Raw genomic sequence first — 25,231 nt, forward strand, 5'->3', positions numbered from 1 at the left:
GACCACGACGTCATCAAGGTATACAAGACATGATTGCCATTTGAGCCCCGTGAGGATCGTATCCATCATTCTTTGGAAAGTAGCTGGTGCTGAGCATAGACCAAAAGGCAACACTTTATACTCGTAGAGGTCGTCGGGAGTAATAAACGCCGTCTTTTTGCGGTCGCGCTCATCCACTGCGATTTGCCAGTAGCCGCTGCACAAATCCATAGAGGAAAAATATTTAGAGTTGCGTATACGGACCAACGAGTCATCTATCCGGGGTAGAGGATAAACGTCTTTTTTGGTGACCTTGTCCAGTTTACGGTAATGAACGCAAAAGCGCAACGTACCGTCTTTCTTCTTTACTACCACAACAGGCGAAGCCCAGGGACTGGCCAATGGCTGGATGACGTCGTCCTGAAGCATCTGATGGACTTGGTCACGTATAGCGTCTTGCTCTTTTTGTGACACCCTCTAGGCATGTTGTCCGATGGGTCTCACGGTAGGTTCCGTGATGATACGATGCTGAGCAAGTGGTGTCTGTTTAACCGTTGACGTAGTGGCAAAGCAGTCTTGAAATGAGCCGAGTATACGCAAAAGGCTGAGAATCATCGTGAGAGATTCATCGGTAACACGGAGCGCTCTTTTCCGGAATTGTGTACTGTCAGTTGCAGCGCAAAAAAGATCCTCGAACGACACAAGTAATTCACGGAGGTCGATGACGGTGCCGTATTCACGAAGGAAGTCCATTCTTAGAATGACTGGCCGAGAGCACATGCGCAATACGAGAAAAAAGCCCGCAAATGTCGACGTACGTATTCGAATGCGTGCCGTGCACATACCAGTAGGCATCACCAGATGGCCACCTGCCGAGCGCAACTGGGGCTCTTGCCATGGTGTGGTAACCTTCCTCAGTTCAGATGCCACTGTGGCGCTCATTACGGAATAGTCGGCACCGGTGTCGACTTGGGCGTTGACAGCATGATTGTCGACGAAGACGGCGATTTCGGCGGAAATCATCTTTCTGCTGTCGGAAAACACTGCAAAACCGGAATGGTCCTCGTCCGGTCGCATCCTCGAAGGAGGGTCTTTTACAGTTCACCTGGACGCGACTTCATCCCCAGAAGTCGCCGTTCCTAGTTTCCCCTGTGGGAAATCGGTGACCGGCTCCTGAAAGGAGCGGAAGACGTTGAGGGCAAACTGGGTGACGCAGACCGGCGAGGCGATGGTGATCTCGACTGGTGGTGCTGAACAGTCGAAGGTGTCCGCTGGCCCGTGAGATAGGCTTCGATCTCGCGGGGGCGCTCACCGTAGCGCGTGTATCGAGCATCAGGGTGGAAGCCGCGGAGACCTAGTTGCCGGTATTGACAGTTCCGGTATACGTGACCCGCTTCGCCGCAGTGATAGCAGAGCGGACGGTTATCCGAGGTGCGCCACGTGCTTGCCTTGCTACCACTTTGTCTTGAGGCAGACAGCAGATAGGTGGGTGTGCTCGGAAACCTTGAGCCGAGAAGCGGACTCGAAGCAGTGTCGTGGAATGGCTGCATGGCCTGGTACCTTGGCCGCATAGCAGGATCTGTAGCTGGTGGCGCAGGGGATCGCAATGCCGCTGCGTATGTCAGGACGGGGGCCTCGGGAATCGGTGGTGCGATCGGGGCCAGGGATGCGACGTCATGCCGGACTTCTTGTCTGGTCACATCCGCGAGGGCTGACCCAGGTGGATGGGATCCCACTGCCTGAAGCTGTCGCAATTCGCCCTGAGCGATACTTCGAAAGAAGTCTGCGGGGGCCTGTCTCTCGCTCTCAGAGCCGATAGAGCATGCGGTGGCCGGGATCTGGCGTTCGTAATGTGACGACCGCTGCTGCAGCGTACGTTCCATCGTGGTTGCCTCACTGATGAACTGGGCGACTGTCGTCGGTGGATTGCGCACGAGCCCAGCGAAAAGCTGTTCTTTTACTCCGCGCATCAAATGCCGCACCTTCTTTTCCTCCGGCATGGCAGGGTTCGCGCGCTTTAAAGCCAAAACATGTCCTCGACAAACATTGATACTCGTTCGTTCGGACGCTGGTTTCTGCAGGATATGGCTTGTTCAGCCCTCTCCTTCCTCTCGGTGTTGCGATAGGCGTCACAGAGCTGTCGGCTAAACTCTTGCCAGGTTGCAAAGGAGCCCTCGTGGTTCTCGTACCACGTCTTCGCAGAATCCTCTTAGTAGAAATAAACCCGACGCAGCTTGCGAACATCGTCCCATTCGTTGATACTGACAACCCAATCAAAGTGTTCGAGCCAGTCATCAACATCCTCGAAGATGTCTCCATGGAACGGCTTTGGTGTCGGTGGCGCATGAAAAACATGCGCGAGAAGAGAACCATGGGCATCACTGGTTTGGACCGCCTGGCTTGTCATCGGAGTTGATATCTTTCTGGGTGTCCATACCAAGGGACCAAATTCAGGGGGTAACCCACGCAGGCGGTGGCTGCTTCTTGCTCTGGGAGATGTAGCCGTCTCCAAGATGGCTGACACAGCCGAAGTACACGTACCCAGCGTCTTCACCAGTAATGTCACGAGCAAAAAACAAGACGTACATCCAGGAGTTCACCCGAACCAGAGCCACAAAAAAGCTCTCTTCTTTGCAGCCCAAAAACGAGTATGAGCCACAGTGGCTCGTTCATCAATTGTGGCAATGTGATTATGAGAGACGCTGTATTGGAGGGCTCCGGAAATTTCGACCACCTGGGGTTCTTTAACGTGCATCCAAATCTGAGCACACGGGCCTACAGCATTTTCGTCTCCATCTGAAATGCAGTCGCCGAAGCCGGTATTCGATCCCGCGACCTGCGAGTCAGCAGCCGAGTACCTTAGCAGAGACCACCGCGGCGGGGCGCTTTCGGTATCGCCTGCTCAATTAGCCAGATTTCATTGCCTCGCGGTGATTGCCAGTGGCCACCTTTCAGAAATTTCGAAGTGGCTACAGACTATTCGCAGGAAGGATTTGAATTCGCCCATTTGACTCGACCGCTTCTTTTCCCTGGTTAGAAAGTGTCAATTTTTACAACTACTGCCGTAATTATTGTTCGTGCGCATCTGAGAATGCGCCTTCTGTCACTCTAAATTTAACGCTGCAGGTAGCATGCAGACATATATATATACCTCCTTTTTGTAATTTTTCAATGATTGTGGGCACATTTCTTGAAACACCCTATATATATGCTGACTGAAGTGTTCAACGCATTTCGTTGTTATTCATCACCTGAGCTCCATCTCCTTTTTTGTCCATCCAATAAATGCGAAGCATTTCTTTGCGTACTGCAGGCGCATTTAGCGTGGTTGTCTACGTCAATCAAGCCGCCTACATCCAGGTGCTCTCGTGAGCAGCCCCTTAACTTGGGGCAAACCAAAATTAGTATGGGAGGGTAAGATGGTTTGACGAATATAATTCGCAGGATATGACACGAATTATGTGACAATCCCATGGAGTACGTCGTCAAACCCTTTCCGACAGACGTGTGACACGTACCCGCCCGTACGTGCATTTATTTGTCTCAGGTATTCGGCTACAGGCTATGGGTGATTGACAGTTTATCAAGGAACGGGCACAATTGACTTTACGAGTACAAAGATTAAATGTAAGGGTCCCAGCAGGTATCCAACCCAAGCATTATGCGTGGTAATCAAGTATTCTACCACACAGCCGCTCGAGGTCTCGAAATTACTATTGAAAAACACCTTATACCGGGGTAACGTTGCTGAAATGTGAATTGTGGTTGCAGTGCTGTCTACCTAATTTTATGAACGTTGCATATGTACTCATCTGACGCAACCGTCACGTCGGATTAACGTCAATTGACGTTTCGTGCCATTCACTGAAGTTCAAGTTACCGGCTCTTGCGTAATCGCCTTGAAAGGGGAAGGAGTTGCAATCTGACCGCTGGTTCCACATCAGCAACGAATGGTCGTTTTAATCGCCGCGAGATGGCGCAAATGGAGGCCTTGGTTGCTTTCGCTCCCGCATCAACTCGCTGCCACCAGCCACCTGAGCGCGCAGGCCACGCGCCTCCGCGTTCCCTTTCATGAAAATTGACGCTGCACAACTGTGCTTCCGTACTGTGGTGTCATGATGATGCCGTGCAGGCTGACGGGTTCATCTTGCACCTTACTAACGCGGCAGTTTGTCTTTGCAAATATTAGCGCAGCGGTGCATATTTCAGAGTGTTTATAAAAGGTGGTTAACGATTTATAGCACTGAAAGCTTAAAGCCGAATCGACCTGGAATACGGGTGTTTAAAAGAGAATCTTGTATGGACTTTAGTGATGCCAACAGCGGTGAAGCTGCAGAAATGCAGTCTTCAAAGTTGCGCGGATTACATGTTTACTCGTATAGGCGCAGTTTTCTACCAAGTGACGCTTTCTCGATTGCAGGTTTGACGCTGATTAGCCCTTTTTCGTATGTAAATCTGATAATTTATCGAGTTCGCTTGTCAGTTGACATTGGCTAAATTGATCGTTGACTGGATATGAACACTCATGACGTCGTTGTTGCCTGTAGCAACTCGAGTGTTGAGCTGCTAAACTCGGAGATGATGGTACCATTCCTGGCATCGAAGAAAAAAATCAACAACATATCTACGAAACGAATGACGGTGAGTGGGGTGAAGCATCCGTGCTTCCGTCTATCCGTTCGTTCTTGCTTCCGTGCTTCCGTCCATGCATCCATTTGACCGTCCGCGCGTCCGTCCGTGCGCCCTCTGTCCGTCCATCCGTCCGTACGTGCGTCCATCCATCCGCCTGTGCCTGTGTCTTTCTGTCCGTCCATCCGTGCGTCTGTACATCTAGTGAACAATCCGAGTACCGCCATCTCGCATCTTTTCATCATATATTCACCATAACAAGTACCTCCATCCAGCGGACATTCCAAGGACTGAGTGAGGGGTGGCTACCTGCTACTACTACTACTACTACTACTACTACTACTACGACTACTACTACTACTACTACTACTACTACTACTACTACTACATCGGGGACGCATGACCCACAGCTTAAAAAGCTTCCCTCTAAAAAGTTGTCTAGAAGGAGCGTTGTGAAGATAGATAGATACATAGATAGATAGATACACAGACAGACAGACAGACAGACAGACAGACAGACAGACAGACAGACAGACAGACAGACAGACAGACAGACGGACGGACGGACGGACAGACAGACAGACAGACAGACAGACAGATGGATAGAAAGAAAGAAAGAAAGAAAGAAAGAAAGAAAGATAAAAGAAAGAAAGAAAGAAAATTAGGCACGCAGACGTCAAGCTTCGCTTACCCCGATTTTTCCTCTAGAGGGAGGAATTCCCGAGTTTCTCATTCACCCGTGTCTACAATTACTTCAGTGCTAGTGTAAGCTATGCTACTTTTAATACTATGACGAACTAACGGCCGCATTTTGTCTTTCTGTATCCTGTCACATGCAGCCCATGGTTCATCCCTGTCCTTGGTCTCCACAAGCTCGTCGCTGTACTCAACGGTAAGTACTATTTATCGGTATTCGCATCGGCCGCGCGATGTCCTCTAAGATTGAGTTTCGTTGACACAACTTGCATGTCAAGCGCTGAATGAAACGTATAATCCGAACAAAAAAGTTTGTTACCTGAAGTAACTGAAACACAGCTTCAACGTACGCGTACTAGATGATAAACTTCATATGAAATGTTAGCGTGGAATCTCGAAACGTTTATTCTGCAGTTACTCTCTTTTCACGATCTCTGAACAGCAATTTTTCGGCACTGCTGCCAGCGAATAACATGACGTTCATAGGTCATTGCGTTGTTATTTAGACTAGCGCAGCGCAATGTAAAGCTATAAGATTTAGAAATATGGGCGAAAGACCCTTCTCGGAGTCATAATAATCCTTTCTGCTCTCAATTTTTACTTTGACTGAGGATGCTTTTGTCTGAGTACTTGGCACCTCAGAAGACCGCGAATGAAAAATTGAGCCAGTGGCGCAATCGTTTGTGGATTCACACTCATGGTGTCAAACATAGTCACCAGGGCTCAGTGGTTGGGAAATAAGAGAAATGGCTTCTTTATTTCTTCTACTGACTAGAGTGCGCAAAATCTGCAACAGCGTGTTACTCGGCTGTGTCAAAAATCCTTGAAACAACGCCGTGGCTTCGTCTCGGAAACGGCGTTTAAGAACCTCCGCTTATTCGCGTGGGCGTTACCCGTGACTTCTGTAAGTGTCCATGACTTCTCTCAGGCGTCTTCACCCGTTTGGGGACCAACTCCGCAAAAAAATGCCCCACAGGTGCGGTTGATCGCAATAGGGATCATTGAAAAAGAAAAGATTTCCCAATAATTAGCAGTTTTCAATTTGTTTCCGAGTTTTTATAGGGGAAATTGCATGTAGTGGTGTCAAGTGACGCCGCCAATATCGGAAGGATTGACCGAAATTAAGGGTGCAAAATGATCGTTTTAGCCGTATACAAAAAATACGCAGCTCTGTCGGGATGTTGGTCGGGAAGAAAGCAAGAAGTGTATCACCCGGAATAAAATGTATTATACCTGATGTTATTAACAAGACACCTCTGCATGCTCATAAGATACACGCCTGTTCTGTGACCCAAAACTGTGTACTGTGGATTCTTGTTCTGCGCACTGTATTAGCTTTGTTTGATTGCACATGCATTTTGACTCACATGATGCTGGTTGCCGCGAGGTGTCACTTAATTAACTTCTGCAAGATTGATCGAAATGAGATGACGTGTGAGCAAGTAGTGCATGTTATTGCCAGAAACAGAGAAACACTCTCTTTCTCGGTTTCTATAGCCGCCGCAGCACGAGGTTACGCACTGACACCCTTATCACTAAACTGTACGCATTACAAGAGATTTGTTTATTATACTGCACGAAGCTTTGATGTGTTGCAGATTTAAGTGGTGGCGGCATAGCTATAGTGCATATTCTTGGGCCAGCGAGTGTAGGGAAATGTGGGTGTACCCACAAACAACTTTACGACTACATTGCGTTACTGACGTTTTCACAAAAGCTGTCACAGATCCTAAGGTAACTTTCTTCGGTGCAGAAACGACGTTACTTTTGACGTTTCAACAGCTCAGCTATTCAAGCCTGCCGTAATCTCAACAATGTGAACGAACTTCCTCCGAGCTGCGATGACGTCACGTCATGCTGCCTAGCAACAGCTTGCACAACTGTGAGCCTCCTTGGCTAGCTCACACGCTGCGCTGCTCCGCCACCAGCCTGTCTGCCTCGACACTACACGCAAGCGCTCGGTCGCGACAGATGCGCGTCACAGCCAACTGCGCATGCGCCTCTTTGTTCTCTATAAAGCCGGACGCGGAAATTCGGAGACCGGAGAAAGTTCGCACTGGCGATTAGGAAACCGCTTGGCGGGACGCAGCGCGCTGTTCAGCGAGACTGCTGGACTCTTTCAATGTAGTCCACGACGTTACTATCACACAAGTCGAAACGGCGAGGCGGACTATACTGGACTCGACAGAAACTCGGCATCAGTGGCGTAGGCGGAAATGTTTTGTTTCTGCGTGTGTGTGAAGGGCGAGGGGGGCGAGGCACTTCCTTGATTTTGAGAATGGAACACCTCCTGAAAATCGTCATCTTGTTTTCTGTCTGCCATGTCGAAAAAAATTTCGCGGGCAGGGGGTGGCATGGGACCTCTCTACGCCACTGCTTGGCATCATTATTTTTATCACCAGGACAACTAGGAACTGATAAACTCCGCAGTACATATCGCCTTGCGCCACTGCATTGCAAGCTATGCCTGGCTTTTATTATTTTAATATAAATATTAGGTATAAATGAACAAACAACGGAGCGATACAAGCGCCTATAAACACTCGCGTTTCCCTAATTAGTCGGGGGTATAGGGAACGGAGACCTTCTTTTTACGGAGTGGCCGGGTGCGCGCTATGAGAAAAGTGGTCTTCCTTTGTACGCTCTGTTTGCCTGGCGACGCCCGTTCTGATCGACCACGAGCTCCTGAATCGAAGCGTGACTCAGACGTCTTCGCACCGGCCGGCGTTCAATCAATAAAGCCTCCTCGCGACGTCCGCTTGCTTCGTCGGCCTTGGTGTCGCATTAGAAGGCGGCTAATTCGATGGCGTGAAAGAGCTGGTAACGACTAGCACTTTGGTATTAGCGTCCATTCGGAGTGTGTATCAATAGCGCTCAATGGATCGTATTACTCGTTTCCTTCGAATGTCGGCCTTAGAAGTAACAAAGGCAACACCCACACGCACTATTCTGACTATACCTGCAAATGTGACTAAATAAATGTACGAAGAGAACTTGTTCTAGGTAATACTGTTAGGACACAACTGTGTAAATGTGGAAAGGCTCACGCGTCCTTTTTAAATACAACTCTGTCATAATGAATCGATAACAAGTAGTCCAGTTTGGAACCGTTCTAAATTTTGCATTTATTAGTTGCTCCATGTGTTCGTACTGAACAACGATCTCAAGGGGATGGTTCTATGAGGAATGTCTAGCTAGAATGGTGGCACGAGGAGTCTTTTAAATGCGTTTTCACCAATGAAATGATTCGGGGGCTTCGTAAGCTCATCTCTGCTGCCTCAAGTGCCGTTACCGTTTATCGGCAAAAATATCTTCGTTGCGTAAGTTTGGACACAGTGCAACATTCTGATCAGCTGCATGCAACGGTGTCATTTTATTGTCGAGTCGATGATGGCAACTACTGAAAAAAACCGACACTGTCGTGCCGACATTCAATTCTTAAATGTATTGACTTTGAAATACGTCTTTTTGATAGGCGGCAGCTTTAATCAGTTCAGAAGTCTAAAGAGAGAGATCGAAGCATGGTCCTGGTTGCGATAACTGCGATGCCTAGAGGTGAAGTACTAGGAGATTAGAAAGATGAAAATGGAAAACAGAGAAATACACAAATAGGCACATACATGCAACCATAGCTGCTAACATCGCCCCCTCCCCCTTTTTTTCCCCCACCCGGTGTATTGGGCTGAAAATCGAACATGGTTATCATTAGTCACAGTACCTTAACCTTTCTTTATGTTTCTCCTGTCACCTAAGCAACAAAGGCAAGCTGAGCTGAAAAAACTTAATTTTGTGCGCCTGGCTTCATTAGATTTTGGGTAACTGGCTGTGATTTGTTATGCTAATAAACCGGTATAAATCACGACGCGAGCCCGCAGCTGGAACCGGCGCCATTGCAGCCGCTACGTAAAAAAAAAAAGTCACAGCTTTGCCGCAAAGGCGAAGCATTGAATGCCATAGCAACAAATTGGAAGGTCACGCTCAAAACGGCAAGCAGATAGAAACGTGCCCCGTGTTTCTCACGCACAAAGGACGCACAAAACGTACTCACAGGTACAGATGAACGCAAATAAGCGTCTCAGTTGTTACTTCGCCGTGTCTGAAAAGCGCGCCCTTTTCACAAACGGAGGCTGTGCAACGATTTATGTGACCTTTGTGCACCCGGTAACTACAACAGAATTGTTCCGACGAATCCCGGAGGCTAGCCAAGACGTACGATTCTCCCCACTGCATGATAAGGGCGCACGATTGAGCGTACGCACCCTTATTCTTTACACGGGTCAAAGTGCTAGTGAGAGGTGAGAGCCGCCGCGCGCTCACTACGCCATCTTGCTGATAATGCTGAAAACACGAAAGCCCCCCCCCCCCCCCTCCCGAGGTTCCCGCCAACTGCGTTAAGTGGTAGATATGAATAGCTTGCCGTTTGAACGTTGAAGGTGGTACCTCTCAGTGGCTCAGTGGTTAACGCCTCGCTTTCACGACGCGGAGGTCCCACGTTGGATTCCGTGCGCCGGAGCCTTTTTTCTTGCAGTTTTTTTTAAGACGGTATCAAAGACGATAGTCTTTCTTGGGGACCTTCGACGCAAAAAACTTTGGTCTGTCTGTCTGTACATTTGTCTGTTTGTCCACTGTTACTGTGAACCGGGTACTTTTAAGAGCACCAGCCGATACCTCGAACGGCCGACCCCATCCGCTGCGCCCACCAATGTAGCTCAAGGATCAGCGTTCATAAGTGTGCGATTGTCAATTAGAAAGCAATCATTGCGCATATCTGAGGCACCACAACAACACGTATGTGTTCTAAATGTTCATCTTTTAATAGAAAAGGCATAAATAAGGACCGTAGCGTCCATCACGCTGCGCTGACCATGCAACGCTTGCGCGAAGAAGCGAGTGTTTCCAACGCTTTGCGAAGACGACCCAGTGGTGGCACCTGCCCGTCGCCTTGCAGTCGACACCTTATCACCTCTGACACGGGCGCGCACGCCCTTCTGAGGTCCACGCGCTTTGTTTTCAAAAAAAGAAAACTGCCAGATGACGCTCATGTCTCACGTGTGACGTGACTTGATGCGCTCATTGGCCTCCGCTGCACGCTCGAGGTATTATAACGCAGCGTCTCCGGAGTATTATTCACCGATTTTCTTGCGTAGAACATCAAACAAGTGTTTCGTTCACTCTCTCCACACGCAAGACTATCGTATTTCGACGACATTTGCAGATTACTTGCGTAAGCAGGACCAATTTTTTTTTCTTTCTTGCGTTTTCATATTGATTGATTTGTGGGGTTTAACGTCCCAAAACCACCGTTTGATTATGAGAGACGCCGTAGTGGAGGGCTCCGAAAATTTTGACCACCTGGGGTTCTTTTTGCGTTTTCATATATATAGATACGTATACATATACGTTGCATGACATCGACGCCACCGTCCAGGTCAACGCCAACGCTGGATGCTTAATCCAGCTGAGAGTGTCCATATAATTGCTAACGCAATAAAATAAAAGAGAAACAACGGCACAAATTCGTTGGAGCAAGAACAGTGACTCCGAGTTGTCGTTTCGGCTACCAGCTCGTCAGATAGAGCGACATGAGAGGCCCACTGATACGACAGGACGCGCATGTGCACCGCAGCAGGCGTCTCGTCGCCAGATAGCGTATCGATGCCTTCGTCCTCGCGATCCCTTGGTTTGCACACTTATGCTCACGCCTGTACAAAGGTTACACGCACCAACATCGCAACTGCAGCCGCCGCAACCGGGATTCGATCCCGCGACCATGCGGGTGAGCTGTCGAATACTTTAGCTACTAGACCACCGCGGCGAGACATAAATCTACTTCGGCGCATGGCACCCAGCTACAACGGACGTTAACCTGACGTGACGGCTGTATCATTAAAGCACATAGGTAATGTTTATAAAACAGGATACCCAACACTACAACCGCAATGGACGTTTACGAACATAAGGTAGCTCCGGGACCTGGCGTGGCCCTGGGGTAGAATGCTCGATGGCCATGCAGAATGGTTCGGTTCCATTCCTGGTGGGACCCTGACATTTATTCTTTGTCGGGTCAACGCTGCCGATGTGATTTTTCAAAGTGCTCACGCCTTCTTTTAAAATTGCCCATGCGTGTTCTTGTCGTTCCTGGGCAGATACTAAGTCTCAATCACCGGTGACACATACCCGCCCTCGGGTATGTGCCACAAAGTTTGGGACATTATTTATGTCTCGGTCAGCGCGTCATATTTGTCAAACCATCTTACTCTCCCATACTATTTTCGGTTCACGCCAAGTTAGAAGGTGTGTTACAAGCTGCCACTCTAGCGTCGCCAGCGCGAAGTCGGCGACGGGAATGACAGCAGGTTGGTTCGTTCCGTACGCAAGCAGAGACAGTGAAGAGATTAGAGACGTGAGAAAACAAAACAAACTTTACTCTAGTGATATTGCAGCACGCGGAATCTAATACAACACTTCAATACAACTAACAAAATACATCAACACTTGATACAACTAAAAAATATATACAACCAAAACAATAAACCAGCTTACGAGAGAGAACTATTACAAGCTACACAAACTAACAACAATAGAACTACGGAGTAGAAAGTTCGAAGATATAAACAGGTGGAGGCATACGTGTGATGACCGGCAGCGTTGCGTCCCCGACGATCGGATGCGAGAAGTCGAAGAGAGTTCTGGCACGACTGCGATGTCGGCGGTGTTGCAACGCTGGTGGCTCCGGGAGGCTAGTGCTTGCAGGTGACTTCGAGCAGGTTGAGCTAACTCGAGGCGAAGTCCCGATGTCTACGTTGCAGACGTTAATATCGCGTCACAACTAGACGAACGGCTAAGTTTAGGTGGCCAGCCGATACAGAGCCACACTAAAAACTTCTAGAAAAGATGCTCGTTGATCTGTTTCTACACCATCTTGGTCAGCGACTAGTCTGCCTAGCAGGGCAAAATCCTGCGCTTAAATCCCCCTCGTGTCTCCTCGCTCTCTTCCTTGGGGACAAGAGACCTCTACATGGGTCCAATCATGCGCGTTTAATTGAGGGGAAACGCCGCCCCAAAAATGTTTTGACCCCACGCCTTTTTAATTGGGAGAGGGCCCGCAACTAGCGAGAGTGACAACCTGTCGGGTTGTTGTCATACGGCTTGGCCACCAGAGCGTTTCCCACGCTTTTCTCCGTGGGAACGGTCAACCACTTAGCTCTCAGCGGGTGCGTCTTGTAGTCTAATCCTTGTTCGGGGTATACCGCGGCCTTCTACGACCTTGCAGACGTCGCCACAGTTACAAAAGGATTAACTGTCGGCGGCGACGTTCTAAGAAGAGCACCCCATTTTGCACTTATGGGTTCCCTTTCATGTGCCGCCGTTTCTCACGGTCAGTCGGGGAGTACGGCGCCCGTTAATTGCCGTGGCGCGGTGTCGCCGAAAATAGCCGTCCGTGACATTGCCCCCCACTTTCAGAATGTTATTCATAACATTTGTTCCCATGGAGGGGAATTTTTTTCGACAACAACGAACAAAACACCACCAACAAGGGAGGCATGAGGACTGTCCCTCTCATACACAACATAAATAGGCAGAGTGCATCAAAGTAACAACAAAAGGAAAAACAAACAATGGTTAGAGTACCAGCTTCATTTACACGCAACAATACCAATGCGCCATACAAACAAGAAGAGGAAATAGCCGTGCACGGCAGCCATCAATACAGAATACACTGCACGAATGTATACTACAAAATAAAACGGAACAGGTGCGCTTCTCAACTGTAGTGCAATCCTTCAATGTGCATCACAGCAAGTAAAAACAACCAATGCACCAAGCAAAAAGAAAATAACTCAAAATACACTTCTTATACAATGAAATACGTGCATACAAACAGAAAACAAGCGACAGAAGGGGAAAAAAACATGCTCATAGACCTCAATTCTCAATGCGCGCAACGACAACTAACTGTACCGGGTCACGCCAATCTTAATCAATTTACGAAATCATTCGGTTTATGCTAAACATCTTCCTCAAATGCTCATTCATGCCACATCCCCATGGCAGTGGAGGCATACGATGCCACACTAAACCTTTGAAACAACTAGAAAAATGACACATTTTCTCGGTTTTTACCTTATGCAAATTTTCGCACTCATGATTAAACTAATTCGATGCTAGCTTTCAGCCTTTGGCTCGGCGGTTTTCCTTCAGAAAAATTTACACCGCATCACGTAACTTGCAAAAATTATGACTGAAGTCTGCCTCTGCAAAGCAACACTAAGTAACCATACTTAGCACGCACGGGCAACAATTCTTCAAACTGACCGCCCCCCTTTCTATATAAGATTCGCTTGAATCGCACACGATGGGGTCGCCTTTCCGGCGGCTTTCGAGCACGCCAGAGGTTGCAAAAAGCACGAACGCCAGGCTGTGTCCCGCTGTCACGCCTCATTCTGCATTTCAGCCGGCTCCCCTCAGGAATGTGCAAGGGACGCCAGAAACAGGAGGGAAGCCTGGGTAATAGTGTCTTTGTGGTCGCCCCACGCAGTACTTAGCCGTTGTGCCTTTTCGACTTTGAACCTTCGGGGAAGGCTGCTTTCCTGAAGTCGTCGAAATGAACCGCGCCTTTCGTTCGGGAGGCTTTCGTTCGGACGCACCTCCTTTTCCCCCTCTAGACCTGGCTCGCCGCTTGTGTCTCCATGAACGCCACCATTGACGTTTCTTGAAACGAATGCATGGCCTAGCCTGTCGTCTTTGTTGGGAAGAAGTGGGACCTGCCCTAGGCTCACAAAGTGCCGAACGCCTCCGCTTCTTCCTTTTCCTGCGATGTTTGCTTGCCCCCTTTCTCTCAAAGCCACCATCATGTCGCGTCCGGAACTGAGTGGTTGGGAAGCTCGTTGGAGCTTGTGCTACATTTTGCCCCACGCTCAAACATTTTGAACTCGGTGTCACGACGGACTGCCGGGCCAAATTATCTTTGTTAATGCTGATGAAACCATTAACTGGGCCCTCTCCGATGGCATCGCTGCACTCCTAAAGCGTCGCGTTCTCGCTGTGTTTAGCCACTGTGCTAACCCTATCTGCATGTGATGATCTCGAGACGTCCTCTTGAGGCATGAGGATGGTTCCCAGCTTCTTACTGAGTCCATTGGGGCTGCTGGCACACACCTCATCCTCGCTAGGACCGTTTTTTGATACTGTCTCTACCTCGAGACCGGCCAAGGCCTCGTTCTCTACATCATTTATATGGATGCATTCGAGAATATGCGGGCCCTTTTCTAGCGCGATTTCTGGTTCTAGCGCTTCCTGCCACACTTTAACGTTCATCGCTTTCCGACGCGCCTCGCTTTCAGACTGTTCTCTTTCTGTTTCGCGCTTTCTTTCAGACTCTTGTCTGAGCTGCTCCTCTTTTGTCCAGACAGACGTTCCGAATATCCGGAGCATCTCTGCCTTAACTACCTCGTAGTTGTTCGCGTTCTGCTGACTGAGTCGCGCAACAGCTTCATTTGCCTCGCAAGGCAGAACCGTGAGTAGCCCTTGACACCATGTGTCTCGCTCAAATGACAGTTTCTCGCCGGCATCGCCGTGCTCACTGCTGGATCGGCTCACCCTGCTACCCTCACTGAGGCGAATCTTTGATTGCAGTAACTGCACTTCCCGTTCTCCGGCTTCCCTTGCCGCTTCTCGTTCTTTCGCCCTTTCTTGCCGGGCCAGTGCCCGCTTTTCTCTGGCTTGCGCCTGTTCCTGCTGCTCCTTAACCCATTGTCTCAGTTCGGCACCCTCGAGGCCTAACTGTTTACCGTACGCGATCCACTTATCAAAGTTCATACACTCCATACTGCAACTGTCACTATAATGCCACTATAAAAACAGCGCAATCACTGCAGGATGCAACCGCTTCAACTGTGTGGCTCTATCACCACGCTATCCGCACGGTTCTCGTTCACCCCTCACCGTCTCACTCTTGTACGGAACGTCCTGTCTCGCGGACGCCAGTTTTGTTACAAGCTGCCACTCTAGCGTCGCCAGTGCGAAGTCGGCGACGGGAATGACAGCAGGTTGGTTCGTTCCGTACGCAAGCAGAGACAGTGAAGAGATTAGAGACGTGAGAAAACAAAACAAACTTTACTCTAGTGATATTGCAGCACGCGGAATCTAATACAACACTTCAATACAACTAACAAAATACATCAACACTTGATACAACTAAAAAATATATACAACCAAAACAATAAACCAGCTTACGAGAGAGAACTATTACAAGCTACACAAACTAACAACAATAGAACTACGGAGTAGAAAGTTCGAAGATATAAACAGGTGGAGGCATACGTGTGATGACCGGCAGCGTTGCGTCCCCGACGATCGGATGCGAGAAGTCGAAGAGAGTTCTGGCACGACTGCGATGTCGGCGGTGTTGCAACGCTGGTGGCTCCGGGAGGCTAGTGCTTGCAGGTGACTTCGAGCAGGTTGAGCTAACTCGAGGCGAAGTCCCTATGTCTACGTTGCAGACGTTAATATCGCGTCACAACTAGACGAACGGCTAAGTTTAGGTGGCCAGCCGATACAGAGCCACACTAAAAACTTCTAGAAAAGATGCTCGTTGATCTGTTTCTACACCATCTTGGTCAGCGACTAGTCTGCCTAGCAGGGCAAAATCCTGCGCTTAAATCCCCCTCGTGTCTCCTCGCTCTCTTCCTTGGGGACAAGAGACCTCTACATGGGTCCAATCATGCGCGTTTAATTGAGGGGAACTCCGCCCCAAAAATGTTTTGACCCCACCCCTTTTTGATTGGAAGAGGGCCCGCAACTAGCGAGAGTGACAACCTGTCGGGTTGTTGTCATACGGCTTGGCCACCAGAGCGTTTCCCACGCTTTTCTCCGTGGGAACGGTCAACCACTTAGCTCTCAGCGGGTGCGTCTTGTAGTCTAATCCTTGTTCGGGGTATACCGCGGCCTTCTACGACCTTGCAGACGTCGCCACAGTTACAAAAGGATTAACTGTCGGCGGCGACGTTCTAAGAAGAGCACCCCAATTTGCACTTATCGGTTTCCTTTCATGTGCCGCTGTTTCTCATGGTCAGTCGGGGAGTACGGCGCCCGTTAATTGCCGTGACGCGGTGTCGCCGAAAATAGCCGTCCGTGACAACGTGATTACTTGAATACGCAGACGTAAGCGGTTAGATAGCTATATAGATACGTAGACAGACGCCAAAATTGCTTGCGGTACTCAAAGAAACGCTTCGCATTAAAAAAAACAAATAAATGATTTTGTCGCAGTGCGTTGTGCCGGTAACCTCTCAAACTGCCGTGCGCAGCGCTAACCACACGGTATAGTGAGTGTATATGGTTCCGTAGAGTGTTAACGGCAAGCCATTTGTATACACCATCAACCGTTTGGTGTTCCTCAGAGCTCCGTCACATCAGCCCGTGTTTGTCATCAGTAGTGAGATGGCGCGACGGTCTCGCGTTGGGCGCGCTCTCAAGGTCATTGTCGCCTCTATCGTAGAGTTACTGTATATGCTACCTTTAGGTAGCGTATACCCAAAGGTAGCATATACAGTAACTCTAGCGTTTTGATGAGCGCCGCCTCCACAGAGAGCGGTGGCTCCTGCGCGCGCTCTTATCAGACTCGTTTCCCGGGAAAGCACAAAGGTCACTTCGCTTCCTGCCGCGTTTGCGAAACGAGCACGCTGTCACACGCGAAGGAGTCACAGTTCGCGCTTGTCCTGTGCATACTTGTGCGTCCGTTTCGCGAGTCTCTTTCCGTTGTTAGTCCGCACAAGTCCTCTGTATGCTCATTTCGTGCGAAATGCTGGAAGCGCGCACGAAATGCTTTGCTGGAAGCGCGCACTGCAAGTTTAGCGGTGCTGGTCGTTTTTCGTGTGACTGGAATTTGTTGCTGTACCACTCATTCCTTCGCCCTGGTGCAACAATGTTCGAAAAACACTCAACATAAACTTGTGCGGACACGTCTCACTTTCTTGTTATACCGACTTCAACAGAGAGGGATTAGCCTCATATTGTGTTTGTATAATAAAAGATATTACCGATTTAAAGTACGAGGTACTCTACTATGGGAGAGCAAGAAGCCGTCCCGCGGGCCTCACCCTCGGCGAGGCAGTGGCGACAACTGACACCAGCAGTGTGTAGAAAAATGTTTAACGATTTTGAGTACTTCATACTCAGCTATGAAACAGCACTGAGCCGTCCCGCTATACCACACTCAGCATTCGTTACGTTATCTGGGGTGGGGGGGTTTAAAAAGGGGGTAACGACTTAGAGCACCGGGTACTCTACTATGGGAGAGCTTAAAGCCGTCCCGAGACTTGAATGAGATCTTGCTTATTTTTAGGTTTTGGCTGCAGGGGCAGCCCCACGCTTGGAGAGTTTAGGCGCTAGCGAGCGCATTAAAATGCGGCGTTCAAGAGTGCGCCGGTGGCATGCGTCCTTGTGTGCGCTATTTCCCACTAACTAACACTTTCTAAATCCTGGGATGGCAGTTGGTCTACCGCTTTTCATGTGACCATGTGGGCTTTTATCGAGCAGGCTTGATTTTTAAGGGTAAAGCTCCTTAAAGCGGCACCCGTTTGTTCCTCGTAGTAGTCCTAGTCGACGTGTGTAACCAGTCTAGCGTTTTGATTTCTCCTGCGAGTTGGTGAACAATTAAAAAAAAAACTCCCAAGCATTTCCCCGAGGGTGAACATGGTTAAGTACGAATACACGGGGTGATGCTATTAGAGGTATTTATTAATTCGCACTATTATATTTATTAATCACACTATGGTGCCTTTATGGTGTAATGGTTCCTGGGAATCGCAATTTGATCACGCGGGGGAGTTTACGTTAACTCACTGGCGAATGCACCCGGATTTTAACTTTACTACCCCTCACGACTCGCTCTCGACGGGAGACTGAGAGAGAAGGCGGGCGCGCGAGAGAGAGGGGTGCGCGCGCAGCTGCAGCGAGCGAGGAGAGCAGAGGGGCGAGCGAAGGGGGAGGGGGTATAAGGCGCGTAAGTGACACCTACAGTGTACTAGAATAGGGGCAGTGTGCTCACAGGCGGTGGTGGGTGACTCACTTCGTGTCGACGCCGAGAGGCGGCGCGGTTCGCAGCGTCACCTGAAACTGCTTTGCGCGCCGAAGTAGAGAGCCACAGCGCAATTGTTGAAATGCCAGAAATTATGCAACGTTCGCGACATGCAATGCACGACACTTCTTTTGGGGCATCTTATCAGTGTGCAGGGCGTGAAGCAACTGACATCGTATTATTTTCCTGCCGTTTAAATGTTCAAAGTGGTTTTGCTAATGCAGTGGTCATGTCGACTGCGGTTCCGATGTGCGAAAAACACTACGTACTTTTTTTTCGCAATGTCAGAATTAAAATTTTGGAGTTTAACGGGCCGAAGCCACACTTCTAGTACACTGTAGTAACACCGATATCAGCGTCGCGTCCGTGGCTTATTCGGTAGAGCGTCGCGCGGCGGCCCGCTAAGTCCTCTTTCTTTTAAAGATAGAGAGAAGACTGCGGACGCCGCCGTCGGCGGTGGATGGTTTGGGGTCGCTTATAAAGTGTATTCACACTTAAAAAATGGCAGCATATCCACGGATTGAATGATGGAGAGTAGGGCGAAGCATTCGTCCATCCATGCGTCCGTCTGTGTGACCGTCCATGCATGCGTCTGTTCGTGCGCCCGTCCCTGCGTTCGTTCATGCATCCGCCCCTGCGTCCTTTCATGCGTCCATCCATGCATCTGTCTGTGTGTCCGCTCGTCCATCTATTCAACACTCCAAGTCCCACCATCTCGCATCTTTTCATCATATATTCCCCATATAGAAGCACCGCCATTCAGTGGACATTCCAAGGACTAAACGAGAGGTGGCACACGCACACTTTCTTACGGCTTGCGCTTCGGGTCTACTTCCCACCTTGAACCATGGTTCATGGTATATACTAGTTCACTGTATTCATGGCACTGCGGCCCAATGCTCGCTAAACCTTTCTAAAACCAAGGAGGTTACGCCCAGCGAGTATAACGTAGCAACCTTTTCCTGTCAGATAGTGCTCAATGTACATGCCAGTGGCTGCTAATGTGAAATGAGAGACAGGAGGATTCAGCTTTTAATTTCTTTCGGCTTGCGCTTCGTATCTGCTTTACCCCTTTAACCACCTCGAATTCATTCATAGTATATACTAGTTCATTGTATTCATGGCCCTGCGGCTCAACGCTCGCTAAACTTTTCTAAAACTAAGGAGGTTACACCCAGCGAGTATAGTGTAGCAACCTTTTCTTGTCCGATAGTGCTCAATGTACATGCCAATGGCTGATAATGGGGATCGCAGAATGCGCGTTGACTAAAAGCCGAATGCTCCTGTCTCTCATTCCCCGTTAGCAGCCATTGGCTTGTACATTGAGGACTATTTTTTATTGTTAAACAACGCACAGAAGAAATCTCTCACCGGCACCACCTTGGAAGTCAAATGTTATACCTGTTTCGGGTATGTGCCACTGGTGGTTACGTACCACGAGAGACGCACAAGCCACGCCATAAGGAGCGTCTTAGCGTCTCACGTCGTCGTTAGCGTCTCACGGCGTCCCTGGGCTGGCGGACGCCCGTCATGGCAAGCCAGCCCCCGAAGAAGGCGCTAGCCTTCGACGTAGTCGTCCCCGAGGGGACTAGTCCCGAAGACGTCGTTGACGCGACGTCCTCAATAGTAGGAATCGAAGAAGTATACTGCGTTCAGCACTTTGGAGGCCGGAACTACCAAGTTACCGTCAACAGTGAGGCCGCACTGGCCCAAGTCGTAGACGCGTCGCACCTTATCATCCGAGGAGAGCGCGTCGCCATCGTACCCCTGGCACCCCAAGTGACCCAAGTGACCGTCCTGTTCGTGCCGTGCCGCGTACCCAGCGAAGTCCTCGCACAAGCTCTCTCTCCCTACGGGAAGGTGCTGCACATCACCAGAGGACTCATGGGATCGCGCCCAACCGTGACCACTGGGACGCGATACGTCCGCATGGAAATGAAGGCTTCATCACCGGTGCCCAACTACCTCAAGGTCGCGGGCCATCGAGTGACCTGTGACTATAAAGGCATCCAGCGAGTGTGTCGTCGATGTGGAGACAGTGGGCACTTCCGCATGAACTGCACAGCTCCGTTTTTTGGAAGGTGCGGCGTTTATGGCCACGACGGGAAAGGCTGCTCGCTGCCGTGTCGCCGTTGTGGGGACCCGCATGCCACCGTGGCCTGCACCATCAGGCCATCGTATTCCGAGGCGGCATCCAAGGATTTCCCTCCACTTCAACCAGGAAGAACAACGCTTGTTCTTAGATGGCTTCAACGCCATCTAAGAACAAGTGCGACGATTCGTCGGCGCGAGCCGTGGTGGCCGACCACGACCAGGGTGTGCCAATCGCGGCGCTGCACCAGACGCCCATTGCGTTCCCAACGATTCCGGGCCTGGTAATCCCTCCAGGTACTGAAAACTAAAGTTCCCCGCGTCCCGTGGCCATTTCTGAGGAATCGCAGGTCAAGCCCTCGCCACGCGAAGCACCTCGTGAGGACGGCGTCTCGGATGGGAATATCGCATCTGAGGCTCCTCGCGTTGCTGCTCTGTCGACAACAAGTTCAGGTGTCATCGAGGAGTCTACATCTCAAGACGACGACGCCTGCATCTACGAGGACTCCAACAGCACCGCGAGTGAGGCGCCCCTACAAATTGACGAAGACACCAGCCCCAGTGACATAAGCCAGGACAGTGGAGACGTCTTTGTACCATCCTCGCTCAAACACCCGGACACCAAATGCCCCCGGATAACTACTCGTGACTTAGAAGCCCCCACCAGAGACAGAAGTCCCCTGCGGACTTTGACGCGATCCCGGAAGCTCCGAGCCTCCGGTGGATCGCCTGGCCGGAAAAAATGACTCAGCCACTTGCGGGGCATTGGCTCCCGCACCTGATAAAGGTACCCCTGCATTTGCGTGATCCTATACTATCTTTTCATTTTCCCCATGGCTCTTACTCTAAAAGCTATTACTTTTAACGTGCAAGGTTTCCGAAATCCACAAAAACAGGCTGAGGTATTGGCTTTTGCACGTTCAGTGCACTGTGATTTGCTGTTCGTGCAAGAAACAAATTTTTTCAAGCTTTCTGATGTACTCGCTTTCAAGCGCGCGTTCAATTTTGATTGTTTCTTTTCGTACGCCAGCACGCATTCGACTGGCGTCGGAGTCGTTATTTTTAACCGAGGTCTTTTACGTGACCATCATGTTTCCTTCGATGCCTTCGGACGCGTGCTGGCGTTCGACTGCACCTTTTTTTCGTTAAGAATAAGATTTGTTGCCGTGTATGCCCCAGCGGCACGCGAGAACTCAAACACGTTTTTCCAATCTCTTGATGCGTTTCTTTTAAATTCCCGACATGTGGTACTTTTAGGGGATTTCAATTGTGTCTTAGACTCACGCGCAGACGTTCGAGGTCCGGGTCGCGGCCGGTCAAACTGGAATGCCAGAGAACTCGAACGTCTAGTGCAGCAATTGGCATTGAGTGACATTCATCAAATTGTGCATGGCAGTAATTATGCCTATACTTGGCGTCGAGCAGCGTCGAGCAGCCGAATTGATCGCGTGTATGCAACTACCAGTCTCATTACCTACGTTCACGACACCGGGGTAATGTCAGTGCCACCGACACCGGTGTACATTAGCGACCATCGGCCGGTTATGTTATCTCTTCGCCTGCCAGCGGGGACGCCAACGGTTCACAGACCATGGTGTCTCGATTGCCGCGTCCTCCAGGACTCTCAGGCTGCGGAGAAATTATCCCGAGCGTTACGCGCATCGCTCATTGGGGCGGATGTAGCTGATTGGGATCGCCTCAAAGAACAGTGGCGGCATCATTGCAGTGCGTCGGGCAGAGGACTTTGCACCCGTATGTCGAAAGATGCGTCATTGTTAATCCAGAAGATACGCATTGCCAATCGAGATCCCAGTCCTTCCACTGTAATGCGGGCATGGCAAGAGGAGCTCGTTGAACGGTACCAGCGTATTATGCGCGCTTCTTCACTCTCGGCTGCAGCTTGGCGCTATAGACGTGCACCCTGTGCGCACCCTGAGGTGCTAAGGTATGCACGCAGAGCTCTGCTTCGTCCACCAGGCTTGCCTGCCCACTCGCTGAACTCTATCACTCCAGCTGCTGCGGGTACGCGCGACTTTCAGGAATTCACTCAACACTTTGAGTCAATAGCTAAATCTGGTGCTAATGTCTGTTACCGAGGATCCGTTTCTTCGCATCCTCTACTAACAGATTTACCTCATGATTCCAACATGTCAAATGACGTCCTCCTATCACTGCCATCCGATGACGAAATCAAAGGCGCATTAGACGCAATGAAAAAGGGATCGGCCCCAGGGCCTGACGGACTCGCTGCAGAGTTTTATGTACAGTTCTGGCCTATCATTGGTCCAACTATGTCACGCGTCATTCGCAAGTGTTTCCAAGATATTACACTTCCAACTTCTTTCCACAAAGGCCGTATAACACTAGTTCCCAAGAAAGACCCAATGTCTACGCGACCAGAAGATTGGCGCCCTATTACCCTGCTCAATGTAGATTACAAGCTCTTGGCTAACATTTCGGTGCGCCGAATCAGTCCGTTTCTTGCAACATTAATCGCTCCCCACCAGGTCTGTTCTGTTCCGGGCCGAGAAATACACACCCATACGTGGTTAACGCGTGACATCATTCAATACACCATTAGCCGATGTGCGCAAGGACTGTTGGTTTCATTAGATCAAGAGAAAGCTTTTGATTTCATAGAACATGGCTACATACTAAATGTTTTACATGCATACGGATTCCCGGATAAGTTCATTGACCTTATCAACGCGATGTACACTAATTTAGAAAGTACCCTTTACTTAGATTCCCATGAGAGTCACGCATTTAGAGTCACGCGTGGGGTCCGTCAAGGGTGTCCCCTCTCCCCAGTGTTATTTATCCTTGCATTAGAGCCCTTCTTAAGGGCCGTTGAACATCACCCGCAGATTCGTGGCTTACCTCTACCCGGTAACACTCAAGTAAAAGTCGCTGCATATGCAGATGATATCACTCTATATGTACATAATGAACAGTCGCTGCAGCATGCTCTTGATACATTCCATGATTTCGGTATTATCTCCGGTGCAAGGTTAAACTTTTCTAAAAGCCAGTATTTTTTCATTGGCAACCCCAGCGGTCGCATCAACATCACGTCGCCTTTACAGTGGTCTCCTGAGATTTCAATACTCGGAGTTACTTTCACTGTATTTGGTATACAGGATAGCATCTGGTCATCCGTTGTACAAACTCTTCTAAATGATATCAAAGCAGCCAGGTACTTCGAATTCCCCCTCTTGGAACGCCGATACTTAACTCAAACGGTGTACCTAGGAAAATTTTGGTACCTTTGCCATTCTGTTAAACCACCGCTCCACGTCTGCAGGAAAGTGCAAAGCTGCATTAGTTCATTTTTTTGGTCTGGTGGCACAGAATTGTTATCGCGTCCAGCGTTAGCTCAACCGCGAGATCAAGGCGGTTTTGCATTCCCCGACGTTTCCGTCACGGCTTCTACATTGTGCCTCCGCACTCTATTGCGAATACTAAGCAATGATGACATGCCCGCTCCGACACTGGCTCGTTACCATCTGGGGCCATCACTACGTGTCTTCTTGCCGGATAGTCAAATAAACAAAGGTCCCCAATCAACTGAATTACCATCTTTGTATCGAGCCCTTCTGGCATTTCACCGACGTTTGGAAGCTACGTGCCCAGAGATAGAGGTGGCCGATTCAAAAGTGGTGGACACAATGGCCGCCCTTCTACGGCCCTTGGTGCCCCAGCATCGTCAATCTGTATTGAACCGCGCTTGGAAACCAATAACTGCCGCAGTGTTGCCAGGGCATCTCAGAGACTTTGTCTGGAGGTTGGGCTGGGGCTTGCTCCCCACGCGAGATCGGTTGCAGCGATGGCAGGTGGTTCGCACTTCCACTTGCCCCAACTGCGTCATGGTAGAGACCAATCGACGTGCGACGTTTGAATGTGTGGTTTCCCGCCTTTTTTTGCGTGCGGTTAATTCTGGTTTTCGGGGACAGGGTGTGCGAAGTTTCGTGTCCAACGGCCGATTTCCGCGTAGCCGCTTCTCCGCTCTCTTAATAGTTGCGGGGCTGTTCAGCCTTTGGAGAAACCGATGTGAGGCCGTAGCTGCCAATTGCCGCCGGCGTGCCTTGTGGCCGATACTGGGGAAAATGAGACGAGAGATCCTTGCGTTCCTCTCCGAGGAGCTTTTCTTCCTCGAGGAGCAAGCGTTTCTGCGGCATTGGTCGTGCCCTTTCGTCAAGGTGGAACACGAAAGGATACAGCTAATTTTTCGACCAACTTGGTGCTAAGCAGCGCCCGTTGAGTTGTTATATATGATTTCATTTGTTACAAACTGTGTTTCATTTGGATCTATTGTATCGTTATACCCTTGTATCGTGATATCACATTGAATTTTTTTGTACATGTATGCCAACCAAATCATGTATATTAGAGCAAATGTCTTCACTATAACGTAGTGATGTTAGTCGTAAAATATAGATGTGCAGAAGTGTATGTGCCCTGTTACTGGAATGGTATGAAGCCTTTGTGTTCTGTACATGCTGTAAATAAACTTTTTCTAAACAAGGAGCCTTTGTCTCTCCTTTGTTACGCGCGATATAGTTGCGTACACGTTAGCAAGATCAGCTCGGGGACTCTTGGTTTCACTTGACCAGGAAAAGGCATTCGATCGCCTCGAACATAGCTTTATATTTAGCGTAATGGCAGCATTTGGCTTCTCACAAAACTTCATCGAGCTTCTCAGAAATGCATACCGAAATATACGCAGCACGTTATTTCTTTATGGTTTAGAGAGTG

The 25,231-nt window shown here is 49.5% G+C and overlaps 1 protein-coding gene across 7 annotated transcripts in view; it reads left to right on the plus strand.

Annotated features, from left to right (window-relative positions):
- Positions 1-25,231, plus strand: part of sick (sickie) — a 1,179,025-nt gene that overhangs the window by 1,004,048 nt on the left and 149,746 nt on the right. For all 7 annotated transcript variants that reach the window (XM_075869563.1, XM_075869567.1, XM_075869568.1 and 4 more), the window contains one exon: positions 5,448-5,500. In XM_075869563.1, the coding sequence (XP_075725678.1) occupies positions 5,448-5,500 (53 nt within the window). The remainder of the gene's footprint in view (positions 1-5,447; positions 5,501-25,231) is intronic.

This window comes from Rhipicephalus microplus, chromosome 7, assembly GCF_043290135.1.
Source record: "Rhipicephalus microplus isolate Deutch F79 chromosome 7, USDA_Rmic, whole genome shotgun sequence".
NCBI classification, from domain to species: Eukaryota; Metazoa; Arthropoda; class Arachnida; order Ixodida; family Ixodidae; genus Rhipicephalus; species Rhipicephalus microplus.